The sequence below is a fragment of the Puntigrus tetrazona genome, chromosome 22 (genome assembly GCF_018831695.1).
Source record: "Puntigrus tetrazona isolate hp1 chromosome 22, ASM1883169v1, whole genome shotgun sequence".
Classification (NCBI taxonomy): Eukaryota; Metazoa; Chordata; class Actinopteri; order Cypriniformes; family Cyprinidae; genus Puntigrus; species Puntigrus tetrazona.
Window position 1 is genome coordinate 1,197,317 of NC_056720.1, and position 19,479 is coordinate 1,216,795.

The following is a 19,479-nucleotide window of genomic DNA, read 5'->3' on the forward strand; positions in this document are numbered from 1 at the left end:
ACATAAACTAGGAGACACACGAGTGAATCAGATCTCTGCTCTACTGCAGGATAAACACTGTCAGATCAACACACTGAAGTGAGTATCTTACAACATTTCACATGTGTTGGAAACTTTTTGCTTCTTTTAAGAAGAGACCAGAAGACTATTGGTAAAGCAGTTTTTTTATTTCGTTGCTGTAGTCATGTGCAAGAAGTCTTGAAGTAATCTTTAAGAAAATCGTCAAGCAATGTCCAAGAAAAAATCTAACTAAAACTTAGCACAGAGAAGTTTATATGTTTTAAGGGAAGGAGTACATAGAGGTGGAGACCACTGAAACAAAAGTATGCAAATACAGAACAGGAGCTTAGCCCAGAACAGATGTTCAGTAACTGAATGACAAAAGATTACTGTCTCAGGGTTTGGACTTCCTGCGCTTATATTGTAAATTACAATATACTTTCAGACTGGAAGCTGTGTGTAACTTTTTATAAATTTGTAATACAACACATTTCACATGACTAGTTATGTTACAGCAGTCTATTGTAATTCTCATTTGAGTCCAACTCCACGCTATAAAGCTTTATCCAGCTGTTTTATCAAGAAAATTTGAATCACTAAAACTCTGATAAATATGCAGTATATTTATGGTTTATGTAATGTATACCAATTAATTTTGCATTTTTGTATTTAATAACTATATTGCACGTATTTAACTCTGTGATTTGATTTATTTTTCTTGTAGGCTAAATGATTGTGGTTTAACAGACAAAAGCTGTTCAGTTCTGGCTTCAGTTCTTGAATCAGATTTCAGTCTGAAAGAGCTGAACATGAACAATAATAATCTACAGGATTCAGGAGTGAAGCTGCTCTGCACTGGACTGAAGAATATTAATTGTACATTAGAGATACTGAGGTAAGTTCTGTGATAATCCCTAGTACTGTTTCAGCTCAGTGAAATTTATAGTCTTTAGTTCTATGAACTCTACATTTCAGTTCCTACCACAGCATTTCAATATGGTTTCAGAGTGGACTTTTGTTAGGGCATTTCTAAACTGTCATTTTCTTGTTTTTCAACCACTTTGAGTTTTTTTGTTGTTGTTGTGGATCATTTAAATGAAAGACTTTCAGACCTGTTGAGGTTTAATATAATCATGCACTGCATTTTTCAATTATTTAATGATTATCTCTGTGATGCGCCTCTTAATATTAGCAATATGTATACATAAAAACAATCTGGGTTTAGACCTTATCGGCAGAACAGTCAGTTTTATAAGACCACATTCAAGATATTCAAACGCCCACTGCTATAATCTGCCTTTTTGCATATTATTCAAATACAGTACAATACTTACACATATTTGTTTGTAAAACACATTTAAAAACAGCCAAAGCTGACCAAAGTGCTGTAAAGAGTAGAACAAAAAATCAGAAATAAGAGAAATAAAACAAGACTCAAATTTAAAACAAAACAGTATGAAAAAAACAATGTAATGAAAACTGGGTTAATGCACTGTGAATCAACATCACCTACCAGTGAATAGCTCTATTAACTAACATTGTCAAATATTAATAAATACTGTAATTAATGTATTTTTCAAGCTTATTTTAAAGTGTTTCCATACTGTGTATTTGTGTCACGGTAGTGGTTTACGAGAGAGAGCACTTAAACAGTTGTAATCTTCTATGAACAAAATAAACAGGATATTTACAAGCTGGTGGGCAGGAGAAAAAAACACATACATTAAAGATGAAAACTGATGATAAAAACAGAATCAAAGTGGAACTTAAATACACACATGAAGTGACTAAACTAACAAGACACAGCTGATGACAAATTAGACAATTAACAAAGTAGGTCACACATGGCACAGGACAAAACAACAACAAAAGAGTCCATGTGTGACAATTTGTAATTTCTTCCTCTCATGTTGATCATTTTAGGTTGTGTGATTGTGGTTTAACAGAGGAAAGCTGTTCAGCTCTTGCTACAGTCCTGAGATCAAATTCCAGTCTGAAAGAGCTTGACATGAGCAAAAATAATCTGCAGGATTCAGGAGTCAAAAAACTTCAGAGCGCTTTAGAAAATACAGAATGCACACTGGAGAACCTCAGGTGAATATAATGAACTATTGTAATGGTTTTAATTTGATCAAAATGAAAATATTATTGTAATAATCTTTAAATAAAGTCATGCTCCTGTCAGATGGTGAATTGTTTTTCATTCTTCTCTAACTAGAAGAAAGCTATTAAACCTTTTTGTAGAAATATTAATTATATATCTTTCAATATAATAAAATCCTTTTTTTAGACTCTCAGACTGCAGTATCAGTGAAGAAGGTTATAAAGCTCTGTCTTCAGCTCTGAGATCAAACCCTTCACACCTGATAGAGCTGGATCTCATAGGAAATGATCCTGGATCATCAGGAGTGAAGGAGCTCAGTGATTTACTTCAGGATCCTAACTGTCGACTAAACACACTGAGGTGAGGCCAGTGGCGTAACTACAGGCAGTGCACACGTACTACATTAATATTTCTAGAAATATCAATAATACAATGCAACTCATGTCATGAGTTTTCACAGCGGCATCATCTTGTGTCCTTTAGTGTTCTAGAGGTGGAGCTTTTGTCAAGAATTACTGAGGTTTTGGGTTCTAATCTACCCTTTTCTGTAGTTTTTCTTTATACCTTCATTGAAACCAAAGAGGTGTTCATTAGTTACACTCGCCGTAAAACATTCCAGCAATAGACCGCCTTTTATTTAAAGATATTATTTATTTATTTATATCTATTTATTATAGTTTATAGATGTTTTTTTGCTCTGCTCTCTCAGAGAAGATTCCTGCGTGTGTGTTAGACGCATGAAAAGAGAACTGTTTAATATAACATGCTCTTTCTAGTTGGTCTTAATTAAGTAGGCTAGGCACAGATTTGATTATACAAATATAATGTTTTCTAGATATGAGCGCTGTGTGTATGTGCTTCATAACCGTGCAGCCCAGGATAGGGTCCATCATGAATAAGTTACACCACTGGGTGAGACGTCATGAAGTAAATGTGAATTACTTACATTAGTATTATATTATAATATTTAGCTACAGCTGCTGTAGTTTTGATGATAAATTTCAACACGGTTAAGATGAGTCACTAGAGTGGGATTCAGAAGTTTGGCGCCTCAATAATTATGATTTATTATTGTGTTATTGTGGACATTTCTCATGAAAATAAATATTCAGTGTGCCTAATTATCTTGATTGTTTAAATGTCACTGAATGCACTGTGCATTAATTTTCATCAAGCTCAGATTCACAACACTGTAGATCTACTACAACAGATCTATATCACATCTGAAGATGTAGTTCTTCTCAAAATAAGCAGAATTACTGCTGTATCAACACAGACATCAGTCAATTAAAACTAGTGAGTTCTGCTGCATAATAATTGCCATTTGTCTTTCTTTAACAAAAAAATAAAATATGTTGTATATATTTAAGTGTTTAAACGAAGATTTGAACCAGAGCTTTTAGGTGTAAACAATGTTTGGTCATCTTTTAATTTTTCGTGATGCACACTGAATTGATTTCTTCATCTTGTATTCTGCAGGTTTTTGGGTCCTGCTGCAGATGAAGGCTGTCAGTATGTGACTGGAATTGTGGGTAAAAACCCGTTACTCCTGAAAGAGCTGAATCTGAGTGAACATGAACTAGGAGACACACGAGTGAATCAGATCTCTGCTCTACTGCAGGATAAACACTGTCAGATCAACACACTGAAGTGAGTATCTTACAGCATTTCACACGTCACACGACTAGTGATCTTACAGAAGTTTTTAATTCTCATTCATTTTAATTCTTTTTAATTCAAAAGATTTTAATTCTCATTTGAGTCCAACCCCATGCTATAAAGGCCATTTTTTTCTAATATAACACATTTGATTTATTTGTTGAAAGAAGAAATTCTTGAATAAATCATAGAGCTATTTCAAACAAAAATGAAATTTCCCCATAAGTGCACAGGGATTGGAGAAAATAATGTAACCACATTAGAAATAGCCAGTATTTAATGTGTTTACCATCGTTTGCCTTTAATACAGCTTCAAACCTTCTCAAAATGGATCCAAACAACTTTAGACTTCATAGACTTCAGTTAAATGTAGTCTCTAACTTCTGCTGAATGTGATCATGTTGACTGACAACAAACTAAGGATTGAAGACTAATTTGAAAACATTAACCACCAACTAGTAACACACAGAACTGAAACCTTTTTCTTCTTGATTTGATCATAAAAACACCCGACAACCTCAGTTTTTAAGCAGTGAGGTATTGTTTAATCTGAGCAGGGTGAATCCTCATAAAGTGTCTGGTCTAACTTCCCATTGGCTGACTGGTATCTTGTTTGCTGCACTAAATACATTTGATTATGTTTAAATATTTTGTATAGTTAATCTGTCTATTTTCTGTACTGTATATTTTGTGTAAGGGAGACTTGTAAAGTTGTAATGAGTGTTTCTTGTTGCTCTTAAAGCACATCAAATACACAACGCAATATCACATCATTTTAGTGAATGATACCAAAAATACACAAACATTTCACTTTTATCAAGTGAATAAAACTGTTTTCATTATGTTTATTAATCTGAAATTATTCATAATGTAATCATAATCAAACAATGATGAATGAATGTCCAACAACTGAACAGAACAGATCCAGACTGGACTTTATTCTGTTCAGGCATTGGTTCATTAGTTTTACCTGTTTCTGAGAAATATTACTGTACTTCACATCTACACCCACAGAAAAAGATACAGGTTTATTTAGATCTGCAAAGTTAAATCTGTGTAGTAAAGCTGATCTCTTTCATTCACAAAAACATCTGTTTTCTGAACATGTGAAAAAACAGTCACGAGATCACAGACAACAAATAAGTATCTAGCTTTTCATAAAAAAATAAATTCCTGATCTGCATTTTTTAAAAAGCTCTTTCACTCAGACATGCATCATCATTACAAATCATAAGCTTTTTTACGTGTAAATATTCTCCAGATTTGAAATGTAACTAGTATCCTTAAATCCTAGTTTGGTTTTAGTAATATTGTTTTCACGTTTTAGCCTTATTTTATTTATTGTACTGGATGTTGTTTTCTCGTGATTAATTTAAGTCCCACATGAACATAACGTGTCTGATTCATTGTCTTTTCTCTTTCTGTCTTCAGTCTGTCTGGATGCAGTATTACAGAGAAACAGAGTCTCATCCTGACTTCAGCTCTGAAATCAAACCCATCACACCTGAGAGAACTGAACCTGAGCGGGAATGAACTCAGAGACTCTGGAGTGAAACACCTCAGTGATCTACTGATGAACACACAATTCAAGCTGGAGAAACTACAGTTAGTATCATTATACTCTACAGCAGTTACAGTGAAATTAGTTTTTTTTGTGATTATTTGTTTCTGTACACTCAAAACAACAAAAAAACTTTTAATTTTTATTATGAGTTAAAATCACAAATTTTCGACCATTCTGTAACAATTTTAGTGTCTTCATTCTACCTTATATATTTCACTGAAATGTATTTGATTTATTTGTTGAAACTACATTAATATTAGTTGTTGGTGTAACTGAGCAGTGGATTTGTAGATCCCAGGATGATTTCTTAATTCATCATTCAATCATTCAGTTCCTTGCAAGTCTTCTTTGTTTTTCTGTAAAGTGAAATGCATGTTAGTGTTTACAGAAACTGTTAAACATATCTGAACATTAGTGTTTTTTATTTTGTGTTTAGCATAAAACAGAAGATCTTGTTTGTGTTCAGACTGTGACACTTGGTAGCTAATAGGCAGTCAATAATTGAGTCAAACTGCTTCTATAATAATAATAATAAGAAGAAGAAGAAGAACAAAAACTCAGTAAATAAATAATAATTTCCCACATAAGGTTTTTTTGGCAAATGTACTAAAATTGAACTAATCCAAAGTAGTGTAAATTAATTTAAATAAAATTGTAAACCAGCTAAATTGTTGACCCAACTAAGCAATTTTAATTAAAATATAAATATTTACATAACTGAATTAAAAGATAAAATATAAATATTTTCTTTAAAAGTAAAAATTGTACTAATTGTAATGAATTAATGTTTTGATAGTATGGTATTTACTTCTGTATTCATTCACACATTGGACTCTATTATACACCGGTGCAGTGCGGCAAGTGTCTTTGTTAGTTTCAGTCCAACACAGTCCTCATTTTCTCCATCCAGCACCACCTTGTTTAACTAGTGAATGCATTTATAACCATTCGATGCGCTCATGAGTGTGCTAGCCTACAAAAGATGTCAGGGGTCGCTCTAGGCGGGACTAGAACCCTGGTCTCTGGTGTTCTGAGCAGGTGGTATTAGCTACTGAGCTAACTTCCAGGCATTGAAACCCAAGAGCAGAAGAGCAAAAGAGCCAGGAGACGTGAGTCTTCAAACAAAAATATCTTTACTAATGAAACTAAAGTCACAAAGTACAAACAAACTTGGATAGCCGAGCTTCCGTAAAACAAGGAACAGAAAATAGACACAGGGGTCAAAAAGGTACAATAAGGTACAAACTTGACTTATGAGCTGGCGACCACAGTACGTAGGCTCAAGACTGAACATAGGTGCAGAGAGCAAGCACACTTATAAAGGGTTAAACACAGGTGCAGGGAATCGGGGGCTAATGAAGAGTGTATTAAACAAGATTAGGTACAATGGTGCCATCTAGAGTCTTTGGGGAAGCATAACCAAAGGGTTTAAGGAGGGCATCCCCTGCAGGTTGGAGTGGAATAGCAGTGTAGGGATGAGATCATTACAGGAGCCCCTCCTCTAGGAACGGCCCTTGACGTTCTTCCGACTGTTCCCTTGGGCTCGGCGAAACTCTGAGATAAGGGTGGGATCTAAAATATCTCGTGCCGGAACCCAGGACCGCTCCTCTGGACCAAATCCTCCCAATCCACAAGATATTGGACGCCTCCACGAACCTGTCGATAATCCAGCAGCCTTCGGACTGTGTAAACTGGCTGGCCATCCAACATGCGAGGAACTGGGGGTTTCAAGTTGAAGACAGAGTAGAGCAAACAACAGGTTTTAAACGGGAGACATGAAAAGTGGGATGCACCTTCATAGCCCTAGGATGGAGGAGTTGATAAGAGACTGGATTAATCCTCTTGAGGATCTTGAATGGGCCAATGTATCGTGGGGCCAGCTTATGGATTCCACACCCGCAAAGGAAGGTCTCGGGTTGAGAGCCATACTCTTTGTCCCGGACGGCGTGGGCCCTGCCCTCCTGAGACGGTTTGCATGCACCCTGTGTTGTTGGACAGCCCTTAATAAAGCCACTCTGCCTTTTTCCAGGCCCGTCGGCACCTTTGGAATAGCCTTGTGGCAGCTGGAACATCCACCTCTGGCTTCTGTCCAGGAAATAGAGGAGGGGGAAACCAAACTGACACTCAAAAGGTGACATGCCTATGGAGGAATGGTAAAGGGTGTTATGTGCAAATTCAGCCCATATTAAATGAGAGCTCCATGTAGATTGGTTGTCTGCAACCAGGCATCTTAGAGTCTTTTCAATCTCTTGATTTACCCTCTCAGTTTGGCCGTTAGACTGGGGATGGAAGCCAGAAGACAGGCTAATGGAGGATCCAATGAGTCTGCCAAATACCTTCCAAATACCTTCAAACTGTGGGCCCCGATCAGAAACCATATCATGTGGAAACCCGTGGATCCTGAACACCTGCCTCATCAACAGTTCCGCAGTTTGGCCGGCTGTGGGAGCTTGGGCAAAGGTAGGAGGTGACAGGCCTTTGAAAATCTGTCAACCACTACTAGGATTACTGTGTTTCCTTGAGACCGTGGCAAGCCTGTGATGAAGTCCATCGAAATGTGAGACCAAGGGCGTCTTGGAATGGGGAGTGGGTGCAGCAGGCCATGAGGGTGGGTCCTTGGCTCCTTGTTCTGGGCACAGACCATGCAAGCGGCAACAAATTCCCGGACGTCCCTCTGTAATCTAGGCCACCAGAACCTTCTTTGGATGAGCTTGCATGTCTTAGTAGTTCCAGGATGTCCAGAAGGAAGAGAAGCATGAGCCCACTGTAAAACCTTAGAGCGTAGAGAGTTAGGAACAAAAGGCGACCTGGAGGGCCATTACCTGGGCCTGGCTGCTGCATCTGGGCCTTCTTGACCGCAGTTTCAACGTCCCATTGAATGGGAGCTACCACTCTCACGTTGGGGAGAATGGGTTCTGGACAGGAATCCACTTCTGGTGGCTCAAACTGCCTTGAGAGTGCATCTGGTTTGAGATTCTTGAACCTGGGCGATAGGAGAGAGTAAAGTCAAACCGGTTGAAAAGAGGCCCAGCGGGCTTTGTCGGGCATTCAGTCTCTTTGCTTCCCGAATATAAGTAAGGTTCTTGTGGTCAGTCCAGATTAAGAATGGGTGTTTGGCCCCCTCCAGCCAGTGCCTCCACTCTTCCAAAGCCATCTTAACAGCCAGTAACTCCCGGTTTCCAATATCATAATTTCTCTGTGTCGGGGTGAGCTTTACGAGAGAAAAAAGGCACATGGGTGAAGCTTATCACTCTTACATCTCTGTGACAAGACAGCTCCCACTCCCACGTCTGAGGCATCCACCTCCAACACAAAAAGGCAGCTCTGGATCAGGAGGGTTAGGATTGGGGCAGATGTGAAGAGTCGCTTTAGTTTGTTAAAGGCTTGACCTGCTCTACAGGTCCACATAAATGGCCTTGCTGACTTCCTGGTCAATGCAGAAAGGGGCTCGGCAATGGAACTGAAGTTCCTAATGAATCTTCTATAAAAATTGGAAAAGCCAAGAAAGCGCTGTACCTGTTTAACTGACGTAGGTTGAGGCCAGTCCAATACAGCTTGTATCTTGCCAGGGTCCATCTGAAGGCTGCCCTTGATACCCTGGAAACCAAGGAAGGAAACTTCTGGAACATGAAACTCACTCTTTTCCAACTTCATATAAAGTCTGTGTTTCAGTAGTTGGGCCAGGACCTGTCGGACATGTTGAACATGCTCTGGGTAATTGCGAGAGAATATCAAAATGTCGTCCAGATAAACGAACACAAATGTATTTAACATTTCTCTGAGAACATCATTAATAAAGGCTTGGAAGATGGCTGGGGCATTGACTAGGCCAAATGGCATTACCTGGTATTCGTAGTGCCCTGTTGGTGTGTTGAAAGCCGTTTTCCACTCATCCCCTTCACGTATTCTAACTAGATGGTATGCATTTCGCAGATCAAGCTTAGTGAAGATAGTGGCCCTTGTAGGACCTCGAAAGCCGTGGTCATCAGAGGAAGAGGGTATCGGTTCTTGATGGTAATGCGGTTTAGACCTCGATAGTCTATGCAGGGTCGAAGTCCCCCATCCTTCTTTTCAACGAAGAAAACCCGCTCCTGCAGGTGTGGATGGACGTATAAGTCCATTGCTCAGGGCTTCCTCAAGATACTTCTCCATTGCCAACCTCTCAGGGCCAGAGAGGGAATAGAGCCTTCCACGTGGTGGGCATGTACCAGGAACTAATTCAATAGTGCAATCATAGGATCTGTGAGGGGGTAATGTGGCTGCTTGAGTCTTACTAAAGACCTCCTGGAGGTCTACATACTCCTGGGGAACTCGGGATAACTCGGGACACTGAATTAGAGATTTGGTTGTGACTGACCTCATCTCGGGATGGCCATGACCTCTGTGGATTGAGTATCAGAAGAGGATGTTGTTCTCCACATGGGGATGTCAGCTGAGGGTCCTTGAAAAGTCTCTAAAAGCTTGGAAGAGCAGCAGAAAGAAGTATCAGAAACTTGACAGTTAGTTCCCAGGCCTTAACAACCCCTTGGGCCCAATCAATATGTGGGTTGTGTAAAGTCAACCAGGAAAACCAAGGATAAGAGGAAGCTTAGGAGAATGAATCAGATAAAACTCTATCTGCTCCTGGTGATGTCCAACCTGTAGCTGGAGAGGTGGAGTACACTGACTGACTCTCCCTGTACCCAGAGGACTGCCATCAACTGCCGTGATACTTAGGGTCTTTGGAGGGTAACCGGCTGAACATCAAGTCTCTTAGCCAACTCATAGTCCATAAAACTCCCAGCAGCCCCAGAGTCAATAAAGGCGAGTGCATGGTGGAGTTGGTTGCTCTGGGTTATTGTAGCTGGGATTGTCAAACCTGAGGTTGCTGAGCAGGAAAGGATCTTATTCTCGCCCTGGCCCCCTCCTCCTGGATGAGAGTTGACTTTTCCCGACAACTCAGGACAAGTAAAACGAAAGTGACCTGACTTGCCACAGTAGAGACAGCATTTCTCCTTCATCCGTCGGTTGCGCTCAGCTTGGGAAATTCTAGTTCCACCCAGTTGCATGGGCTCCTCCGGGCACTAAGAGTTGAAGGCAGTTTAACAGGGTTGGGGAGTTCAAAACCCTAGTCACCTGCTGTCGCTCCTGCTGACGTTCTCTAAGGCGGTGGTCTACCCGGATAGCCACATCAATGAGGACTCAAGGTTCGGTGCCAGGTCTCGGAAAGCTAATTCATCTTTGATCGCAGGAGACAAGGCATGGTGAAAGGTAACCCTCAAAGCTCGTTGATCCCACCCACTCTCTGTGGCAAGAGTGCGAAATTCAATAGCAAAATCCGCTTGCACTCCGAGAACCTTGAGTGAGGTGGAGCAGTCGGTGATCCACATCCCCTCTACTGGCTGGATGTTGGAATACTCTCCTCATCTCAGAAATGAAGTCATCGCTGTTGATTGTTAGTAGAGCTCTCTGATCCCACAAAGCTGAGGCCCAGTCCAAAGCCTTGCCTGTAAGTAGAGTAATCATGTAGGCCACCTTGCTACTTTCAGTTGGAAAGCTGCTGGGTTGGAGCTGGAAAACCAGAGTACACTGGGTAATGAATCCTCTGCATCTCTCTGGACTGCCATCATACCTCTCTGGTGCTGGTAACTTGGGCTCGGACGGGACAGCCAACATGGGTCTGTTAGACTGCTCAGAAGGAGGTTGAGGTTCCTGGGATAAGGAGGCTTGAGACTGTAGATTTAAAAGATGAAGGATCTCAGACAGTGCCTGGTCATGCCGCTGTATGGTTGCTGCTTGATCTGAGAGAGCTGTTAAAATACGATCCACATTAGAAGGAGGTGAAGCTGCTTCTGCTGGGTTTCCTTCCATGGTTCAGTCTTGCTGTCAGGGGTCACCCTAGGCGGGACTAGAACACTGGTCTCTGGTGTTCTGAGCAGGTGGTATTAGCTACTGAGCTAACTTCCAGGCATTGAAACCCAAGAGCAGAAGAGCAAAAGAGCCAGGAGACGTGAGTCTTCAAACAAAAATATCTTTACTAATGAAACTAAAGTCACAAAGTACAAACAAACTTGGATAGCCGAGCTTCCGTAAAACAAGGAACAGAAAATAGACACAGGGGTCAAAAAGGTACAATAAGGTACAAACTTGACTTATGAGCTGGCGACCACAGTACGTGTGAGGCTCAAGACTGAACATAGGTGCAGAGAGCAAGCACACTTATAAAGGGTTAAACACAGGTGCAGGGAATCGGGGCTAATGAAGAGTGTATTAAACAAGATTAGGTACAATGGTGCCATCTAGAGTCTTTGGGGAAGCATAACCAAAGGGTTTAAGGAGGGCATCCCCTGCAGGTTGGGAGTGGAATAGCAGTGTAGGGATGAGATCATTACAAAAGAAGTGTGTTCAGGAGCATTGGTGGGGTGTTGATATTTAGAGGAACTGAAGATAGACTGTGCCTTAGATCAACTCAAACCTGGTCAACAAACAACAATTATCAGGCTTTATCAAAAATTCATTCCTAGCCAGCATTTTTTTTATTATTTCACTCAGATATGTATCATAATGATAAAAAATGATCACAAAAATGTTGTACTTGTTGACTAAACTATAATCTTAAAATTCCTAAAATTGATTTATTAACATTTTTCTTGATAAGTAACATTTAAAATCAATTTTTACATTGAGTATTATTTTAAAATTTGTTCTATAGTTGATCTTCTCTAGTTCTATAGTTTTTTCGTCTAAATATTCTCTAGACTTTAAATGTAACTAGTCTCCTCAAATCCTAGTTTTGTTTTAGTTTTATTTTATGTCTGTATGATTATTTACTGACTTTGTTTTCAGATTTTAACAGTATTTTATTTATTGTACTGGATGTTGTTTTCTCGTGATTAATTTAAGTCACACATGAACATAACGTGTCTGATTCATTGTCTTTTCTCTTTCTGTCTTCAGTCTGTGGGGATGCAGTATTACAGAGAAACAGAGTCTCATCCTGACTTCAGCTCTGAAATCAAACCCATCACACCTGAGAGACCTGAACCTGAGCTTGAATGAACTCGGAGACTCTGGAGTGAAACACCTCAGTGATCTACTGATGAACACACAATTCAAGCTGGAGAAACTACAGTTAGTATCATTATACTCTACAGCAGTTAGACGTTATGAAGGTGTTTTTATAGACAATTATTGTCTGGAATTTTCCATAGATCTATAAAACTAGTTTTATTAATGTTGTAATCCATAGTGAATGTTAAAGTTGAACAGTCATTTATTTAAATATTGATAAAAAGGAATTTAATTGTACAGCATCACCCTTATAAAGACAAAAACAATCATCCAGATATCTTTTCCAAATTAATATCACAAGAAAAAGCATGGTTTGAGTAAATATATTTTCTTAGAAGGAGGCTATATATAGATTTGTGAAGGAAGGTGCCACATCTCTGAATAAAGAGTCATTCTAGAAGATAAAATAGTTATGAGAAACAATAATCTCAGATAATATTTCAATGCATTCATTAAAGCTGAGCGACTCAACTTAATCTGACAAGAAATGAATCACAGATTCAGTGCCTTTTTTATGAGATATGAATGAATACAAAGACTGAACATCAAAAGAAAGCAAAAGTAAATCTATTTAGGTACTGCATTAATGAAAGACAACTTATGAGTGATATCTTTTAGGAAAGAGGGCACTTTTTCACAAAAGAGTCTTACTGAAAAAATAAAAAAGTGATCATTAAAGAAGATAAAGAACCAATACCAGACACTATTGGACGACCAGGAGGTGATTAGAAACATTTGGGAATTTTTAGTGAGGTATGAAAAGTAGATATATGTAACCCTTCTTTTACCCCAAAGGGTTCATTTAATATTTGTCTCAGAAGAATCCTGGATCCCCGACAATTAGATGATGAATTAGACCGGTATTTTCCTCTTTGTTTAATTTATATAAACTCAGTTTTCGATTCTCCAATATATTAACTTGCCAGATTCAATGAAATACAAATTTGTAAAGAAGTAAAGAAAAAGACTAACAAAGATTTATTGTTTTATATATATGCTATAACTCCTTTGGAGAAGGAAAAAACAAACAAATAATCAGACAATAAATAAAAACCAAAACAACTCCTTTCTGTGTTCTGAATCAAATACCAAAATAAAGTACACAAAAACCTCTTTCCAGATCAGTCTTGAGAAAACTCAGTACAGTATCTTAGTACTATAAACACAGTAGCTTCACAAATCAGTCAAACAGTGGAAATGTTGGATGGATCAGAACGTTGGGCACGGTTCGTTGGTGCACTTTAAACAAACCATGAATTCAAGATAATCCTTCACAGAAAAACAAGGCACTTACGTTCTTCTGATGAAAGTTCAGTGAAACAATCTTCTGTTCCTCACACACTCCACGTCCTGTCACGATCCGTCAGGAACACGAGATGAACTCAACCGATCCACTTCCAGCGACGAAGCACACGACTCTCCTCAGTCCCTCACGCACCAAGAAGTTTGGTTACTTCACAAAGAGTTCCTGAGTTTAACTGTCTCTATGGCCGCTAGGTCAGCTTCACACACGGCATGTTTAAGTGATGACTCTCGGGATCAAAAGAACCTCAAATAAAATGAGATGCACTTTAAATAATAAGAAAACAAAACAAGAATAAATCACGAAACGCTTTGGGCCTTATATTTCGGTAAATATAACAGTCTCCAAACGAATGAAGAACTTTTCCCTGAAGACAGATCTTGAAGGAATCCCTCACTCTCATCATGTGTGAGACCTTTTTTCTTCATTACGTGACTCACACCACGACGTGACATTAAGATCATACCTACATTGAACACACTTTTCTAGTGGACACGACCTGAACACAAACATTTTGGTTATTTATTATAATACTTGGTATTATTTCTAACATAGTATTAAACACAGGACATATTTCTTAGGGTCCCTACATATAATATGATTATTATTATTATTTTTTTTAGAAAATCAAGTTTCCTCTTAATAATTTCTCAACATTGAATTAAAAACTGAATGAACTGTATAATGTTTTCTCGTGATTAATTTAAGTCACACATGAACATAACGTGTCTGATTCATTGTCTTTTCTCCTTCTGTCTTCAGTCTGTCTGAATGCAGTATTACAGAGAAACAGAGTCTCATCCTGACTTCAGCTCTGAAATCAAACCCATCACACCTGAGAGACCTGAACCTGAGCTGGAATGAATTTGGAGACTCTGGAGTGAAACACCTCAGTGATCTACTGATGAACACACAATTCAAGCTGGAGAAACTAGAGTTAGTATCATTATTAGTTTATTAAGGAAATCAATATCAGCAATATTTTAGTGCTTATTATGATTGATTTATTTTGGCACATATTTTATTTCCAAAAATAAATGGACCCTTGTGATGTTTAATGAAAATAACTGTCTTCTCTCGTCTGATGATGTGAAGGCGGAAACCTGTCAGTCACATGATCACAGCAATAACAAACAACAATTATCCAGCTTCATCATAAAATAATTCCTAGCCAGTAATTTTTTCATTATTTCACTCAGATATGTATCACATTAATAAAAAAGAACACAAAAAATGTTGTACTTGTTGACTGTAAACTATAATCTTAAAATTTCTTAAATTGATTTATTAACAGTTTTCTTGATAAGTAACATTTAAACTCAATTTTTACATTTTGAGTATTATTTTAAAATTAGTTCTATAGTTGATCTTCTCTAGTTCTATAGTTTTTTCGTCTAAATATTCTCTAGACTTTAAATGTAACTAGTCTCCTCAAATCCTAGTTTTGTTTTAGTTTTATTTTATGTCTGTATGATTATTTACTGACTTTGTTTTCAGGTTTTAACAATATTTTATTTATTGCACTGGATGGTCTTTACTCGTGATTCATTTAAGTCACATATTTTTACTGCACTTTTATAAAAACAACAAATGAATCTGAGCTTCATGCAGAACTGACAAAGAACTGATATAAATCTGACAAAGATGTATTTTTAATGTAGCTGGCACTATTGACCAGCATTGGCAGGAAGTAGAAGAGCTTTTATGTGCTTTAGGTTCATTTTTATAAGACGGAGAGACAAATCTGAACTTATTTCAGAAATGATTGATAAATAATAGTGATATGATGCATCATAAAATCAGGTTGTAATAATAAATCAAATAGGGTGAGGACCAAAGAGGACAGAAGGAAGGAGTGTGAGGGCAGTGATGAAGAATAGGTTCATGAGGAAGTCAGACATTTCTGTCCAGATTGTATGTCAGTTTGAAAGATGTGATCCATACAACAACCAGAGGTCAGGAAAGATGCCAGTGTCTGTTAGCATTACTAGACTGATCCAATCATGACTGTCCACATCTACTGACTCACTAGGGACTCACTTTCAAGATTTGAAATTCCAAGGGAAAACACAATATTGAAGTTGTTTTAATGCTTCAAAACTAAAACATGGTTTTCAGGAAGTGACATTATATCCGAACTTGTGTCAAGTTTTAGATCAAATATAAATCAAATATAGCAGCACAAGAAAAAAACTGAATGTTCATAAAGATTTTTTATGTTTTTTTGAAACAGTAAGACTTTTCACTTCTTCTCAAATAGTGAAAAGCATCTGATTGTGTGTGAAGTTTTAGAAAATTTGACAAAAATAATTTACCTAATGGATACAGAAAAATGATTTTACTTCTAAATATATGTGAAATATACAGTCAATTATTTTAAATCTTTAAATTCACGATTACTTCCTCTCTTTATACTCAAAATCTTGTGATGAGTCTGAGCTCATTATTTTTGTGAAATATTCTTCTTTATGATTTTGTTTGAGATGATCTCTCTTTCTCTTTTTGTCTCTTTCTAGTCTTCGTGTCTGTGGCATTACAGATGTATCTTCTTTAACTCAGTGTTTGACAAAACAGAAACACTGCAGTTTCTAAAAGAGCTTGATCTGAGGTTTAATGAGATCAGAGACTCAAAGCAGCAGCTCATTGATGTGCTCTGAGACTCAAACTGTAAACTGAGGTGAGTAAACTTCACTTTGAGATATTAAAGAGATTCATTTAACTCTGATACGTGAACAAATAAAAGAGAAAGAGAACAGAAGCACACTGTCACACTTTATACAGCAGCAGCTGCTTTATTAATGATATCAGTAATAGTGAATCATTACAGTTTGAAATAGATTTGATCAGATTGTAGGAAAAGCAGGTCAAATCAGAGCAGATTCAGCTTCGGCTCACAGTCGTCCAGCATCACATGATCAATGTCTCTGTCTCTTGTGTGTTTTTACTTTGACAAGCAACACCTCACTTTACTTTACACTTACTTCATGTAAGAGATAATGTTCATCCAGACACTTTTCACAGAATAAACCTGACTGGGTGATCAGGACTAATATCTCCTGAAGAGACTTATTCTGTGATAATCACACTTATTATGCTCTTTCTTAATTAGACTAATAGAATAATTAGACACAAATTATTACTTTGAGTTAAAGTATATTTTTAGCTCTTTAAATGCAAAGCTTTGGTCAAAAAAAAAAACAGTTCCTAAAAACGCAGGTGAACCTGGAAGTTTAGTTTGTGTTTCTCTTTATATTCACTCGATAGAGACAGAAACAGAATGTTTTGATGTTTTTTTAGATGTTTTGATGTGAACCGTAGCTTCCCTGCTGAAAAAAACTGGAATTGATGTTCTACATGAGTTATATTTAAAACACAAATACAGTTTTATAAATACATATTCAAACTCCGGTAACTGTACATTTAGAAATGTATGACATGTGTTTAAGCTGTGGGTTCAATCAAAAGGTGCCGCTAGATAAAGTGTTCAGTATAGATACACATGAAGTACACTTAAGTATAATCTGTCAGGACAGACGAGCAGACCCAACTGCAAAAGAAAATAATTTATTTGAACAAATAAAGGTCTTTGTCTAATAGTCCAAAAGGGGGTGAAACAACTGGCAGTCCACTCCAGCCACAATCCCAGCTGTAGAGGAGGTGAAGGATGGGTCATCTGACAGACACAGTTTGAAGGGATGAAGGGTAAACCAGGCCCAACCGGTGGGGCAGGAAAAGGTGGCCGGTGATAAGCCTCCCACTGGAGCCGCGTCCAGCATCCGCCCACTAGAGGACCGAGACAGGCACTGGCACCCGAAGGTCGTCGGAGAGAGGAGAGTCTTGAGCTGGGCAAAAAGGTGAACTGAGAGGTGGGGGCAGAAGACGGGGAAAACAAGAAACTAACAAACAAAAAAAAAAATAGAAAAAGCAAAAACAATAACTAGACTGAGAACAGGACTAAGACTAGACAAACACAAAACTGATCAAACTAGTCAACAGAGTTTCAGAGTTAGAATGAACTAACACCAGACGACGGACTGACAAAGGACATAAAACACGAGGAGATTAAGTAGGAGGGTAATTAACAGAAATGGGGTGCAATTACAATTAGGGTTAACAAGAGGGGAGGAGTTAACAGCAAAGCACATGGCGAGCTGTCAAAACAAAGGCCATGTGCTTCAAGACATCAAAACAAGAAAACACAACAGGCTACTGCCAATCCCTGACAGTACCCCCTCTCAGGAACGCCCCAGGCGTATCAAGGAGGATAATCCCTGCGCCGGCGGAAATCCTCAATGAGCGACGGATCCAGGACGCCCTGAGCCGAATCCATGACCTCTCCTCAGGACCGTAACCCTCCCAGTCCACCAGGTATTGAAAACCTCTTCCCCTACGATTTAACGTCTAACAATCTCCGGACAGTGTAGACCGGAGAATCATCCACTAGACGAGGGGTGGGGGTGGGAGAAGAGGCATTAGTGTTAAGATGGGAGCGAATGACAGGCTTAACCCTGGATACATGAAAAACAGGGTGTACCCGACCAAGGGAGGAGGGTAACTTGAGCCTAACAACCACCGGACTGAGAACCTTGGTGATCTGGTATGGACCTATGAACCTGGGCGCCAGCTTGCATGAGAAGTCGCCCTGAGAGGCAGGTCCTTGGTGGAGAGCCATACCTTCTGACCACAAATGTAGTGAGGGGCTGGAGTCCGATGACGGTCGGCTGCTGCCTTGGTGCGTCTAGAGGTCTGGGCCAAGACCCTCCTGGCCTTATTCCAGGTCTTACGACACCTCCGGACAAAGGCTAGAGCACACGGCACCGCAGTGTCGGGTTCCTGGATGGGAAACAAGGGGGTTGATAACCAACACAACATTCAAAGGGTGACATACCTGTGGATGCCACTGGTAGAGTATTGTGGGAGTACTCTACCCAGGAAAGCTGCTGATGGTCGATAACCAGTAGCGCGGTCTCCTTGGCTGAGAGGAGTTTGGGAAGGGCAATGAAATGAACTGATTTTGAGAACCGATCCACCACCGTAAGGATGGCGGTGTTGCCCTTAGAGGGGGAGGCCAGTAACAAAGTCCAAGGCAACATGAGACCAAGGACGGGTGGGAATAGGGAGGGGACATAACAGACCTGACGGAGGCTGGTTAGAGGTCTTCGTCTGGGCGCAGACTGAGCAAGCCAACACAAACTGCCTGACATCCTGGCCTATAGATGGCCACCAAAATCATTGACGGATGGCTGCCAACGATCTCCTGACTCCGGGTGACAGGTTAGCTTGGAGTCGTGGACCACTGGAGAACTTCAGAGCGAAGGGGCTCAGGAACAAACAACCGACCCGCTGGACACCCCACAGGAACAGCCACTCCTCGACCGGCCTCGCTGACAAGTCTCTCAATCTGCCAAGTAAGGGCCCCACAACCACCCCATGAGGGAGGATCGGGTCGGTAGAAGCCACTTTTCCGGGGCTCAAAAAGGCGAGACAAGGCGTCAGGCTTGACGTTCTTCGATCCGGGCGGCACGAGAGGGTGAACCTGAAGCGATTGAAAAAAAGTGCCCAGCGAGCCTGCCGAGAACTCAGCCGCTTGGCTGAACGGATATATTCTAAATTTTTGTGATCCGTCCAGACCAAAAAAGGCTGAGTGGCCCCCTCCAACCAGTGACGCCACTCCCCCAAGGCCAGCCTGACTGCCAGCAGCTCCCTGTTGCCGATGTCGTAATTCCGTTCAGCAGGGTTCAGACGGTGCGAAAAGAAAGCACAGGGATGTACTTTCCCATCCTGGGAGGAGCGTTGGGA

The 19,479-nt window shown here is 39.5% G+C and overlaps 1 protein-coding gene across 1 annotated transcript in view; it reads left to right on the forward strand.

Annotated features, from left to right (window-relative positions):
- LOC122327901 overlaps positions 1-19,479 on the forward strand; it is a 359,865-nt gene that overhangs the window by 35,974 nt on the left and 304,412 nt on the right. Inside the window, 3 exon segments of the mRNA XM_043223567.1 lie at positions 1,924-2,094; positions 2,291-2,464; positions 3,584-3,754. Coding sequence (XP_043079502.1) covers positions 1,924-2,094; positions 2,291-2,464; positions 3,584-3,754 — 516 coding nt within the window.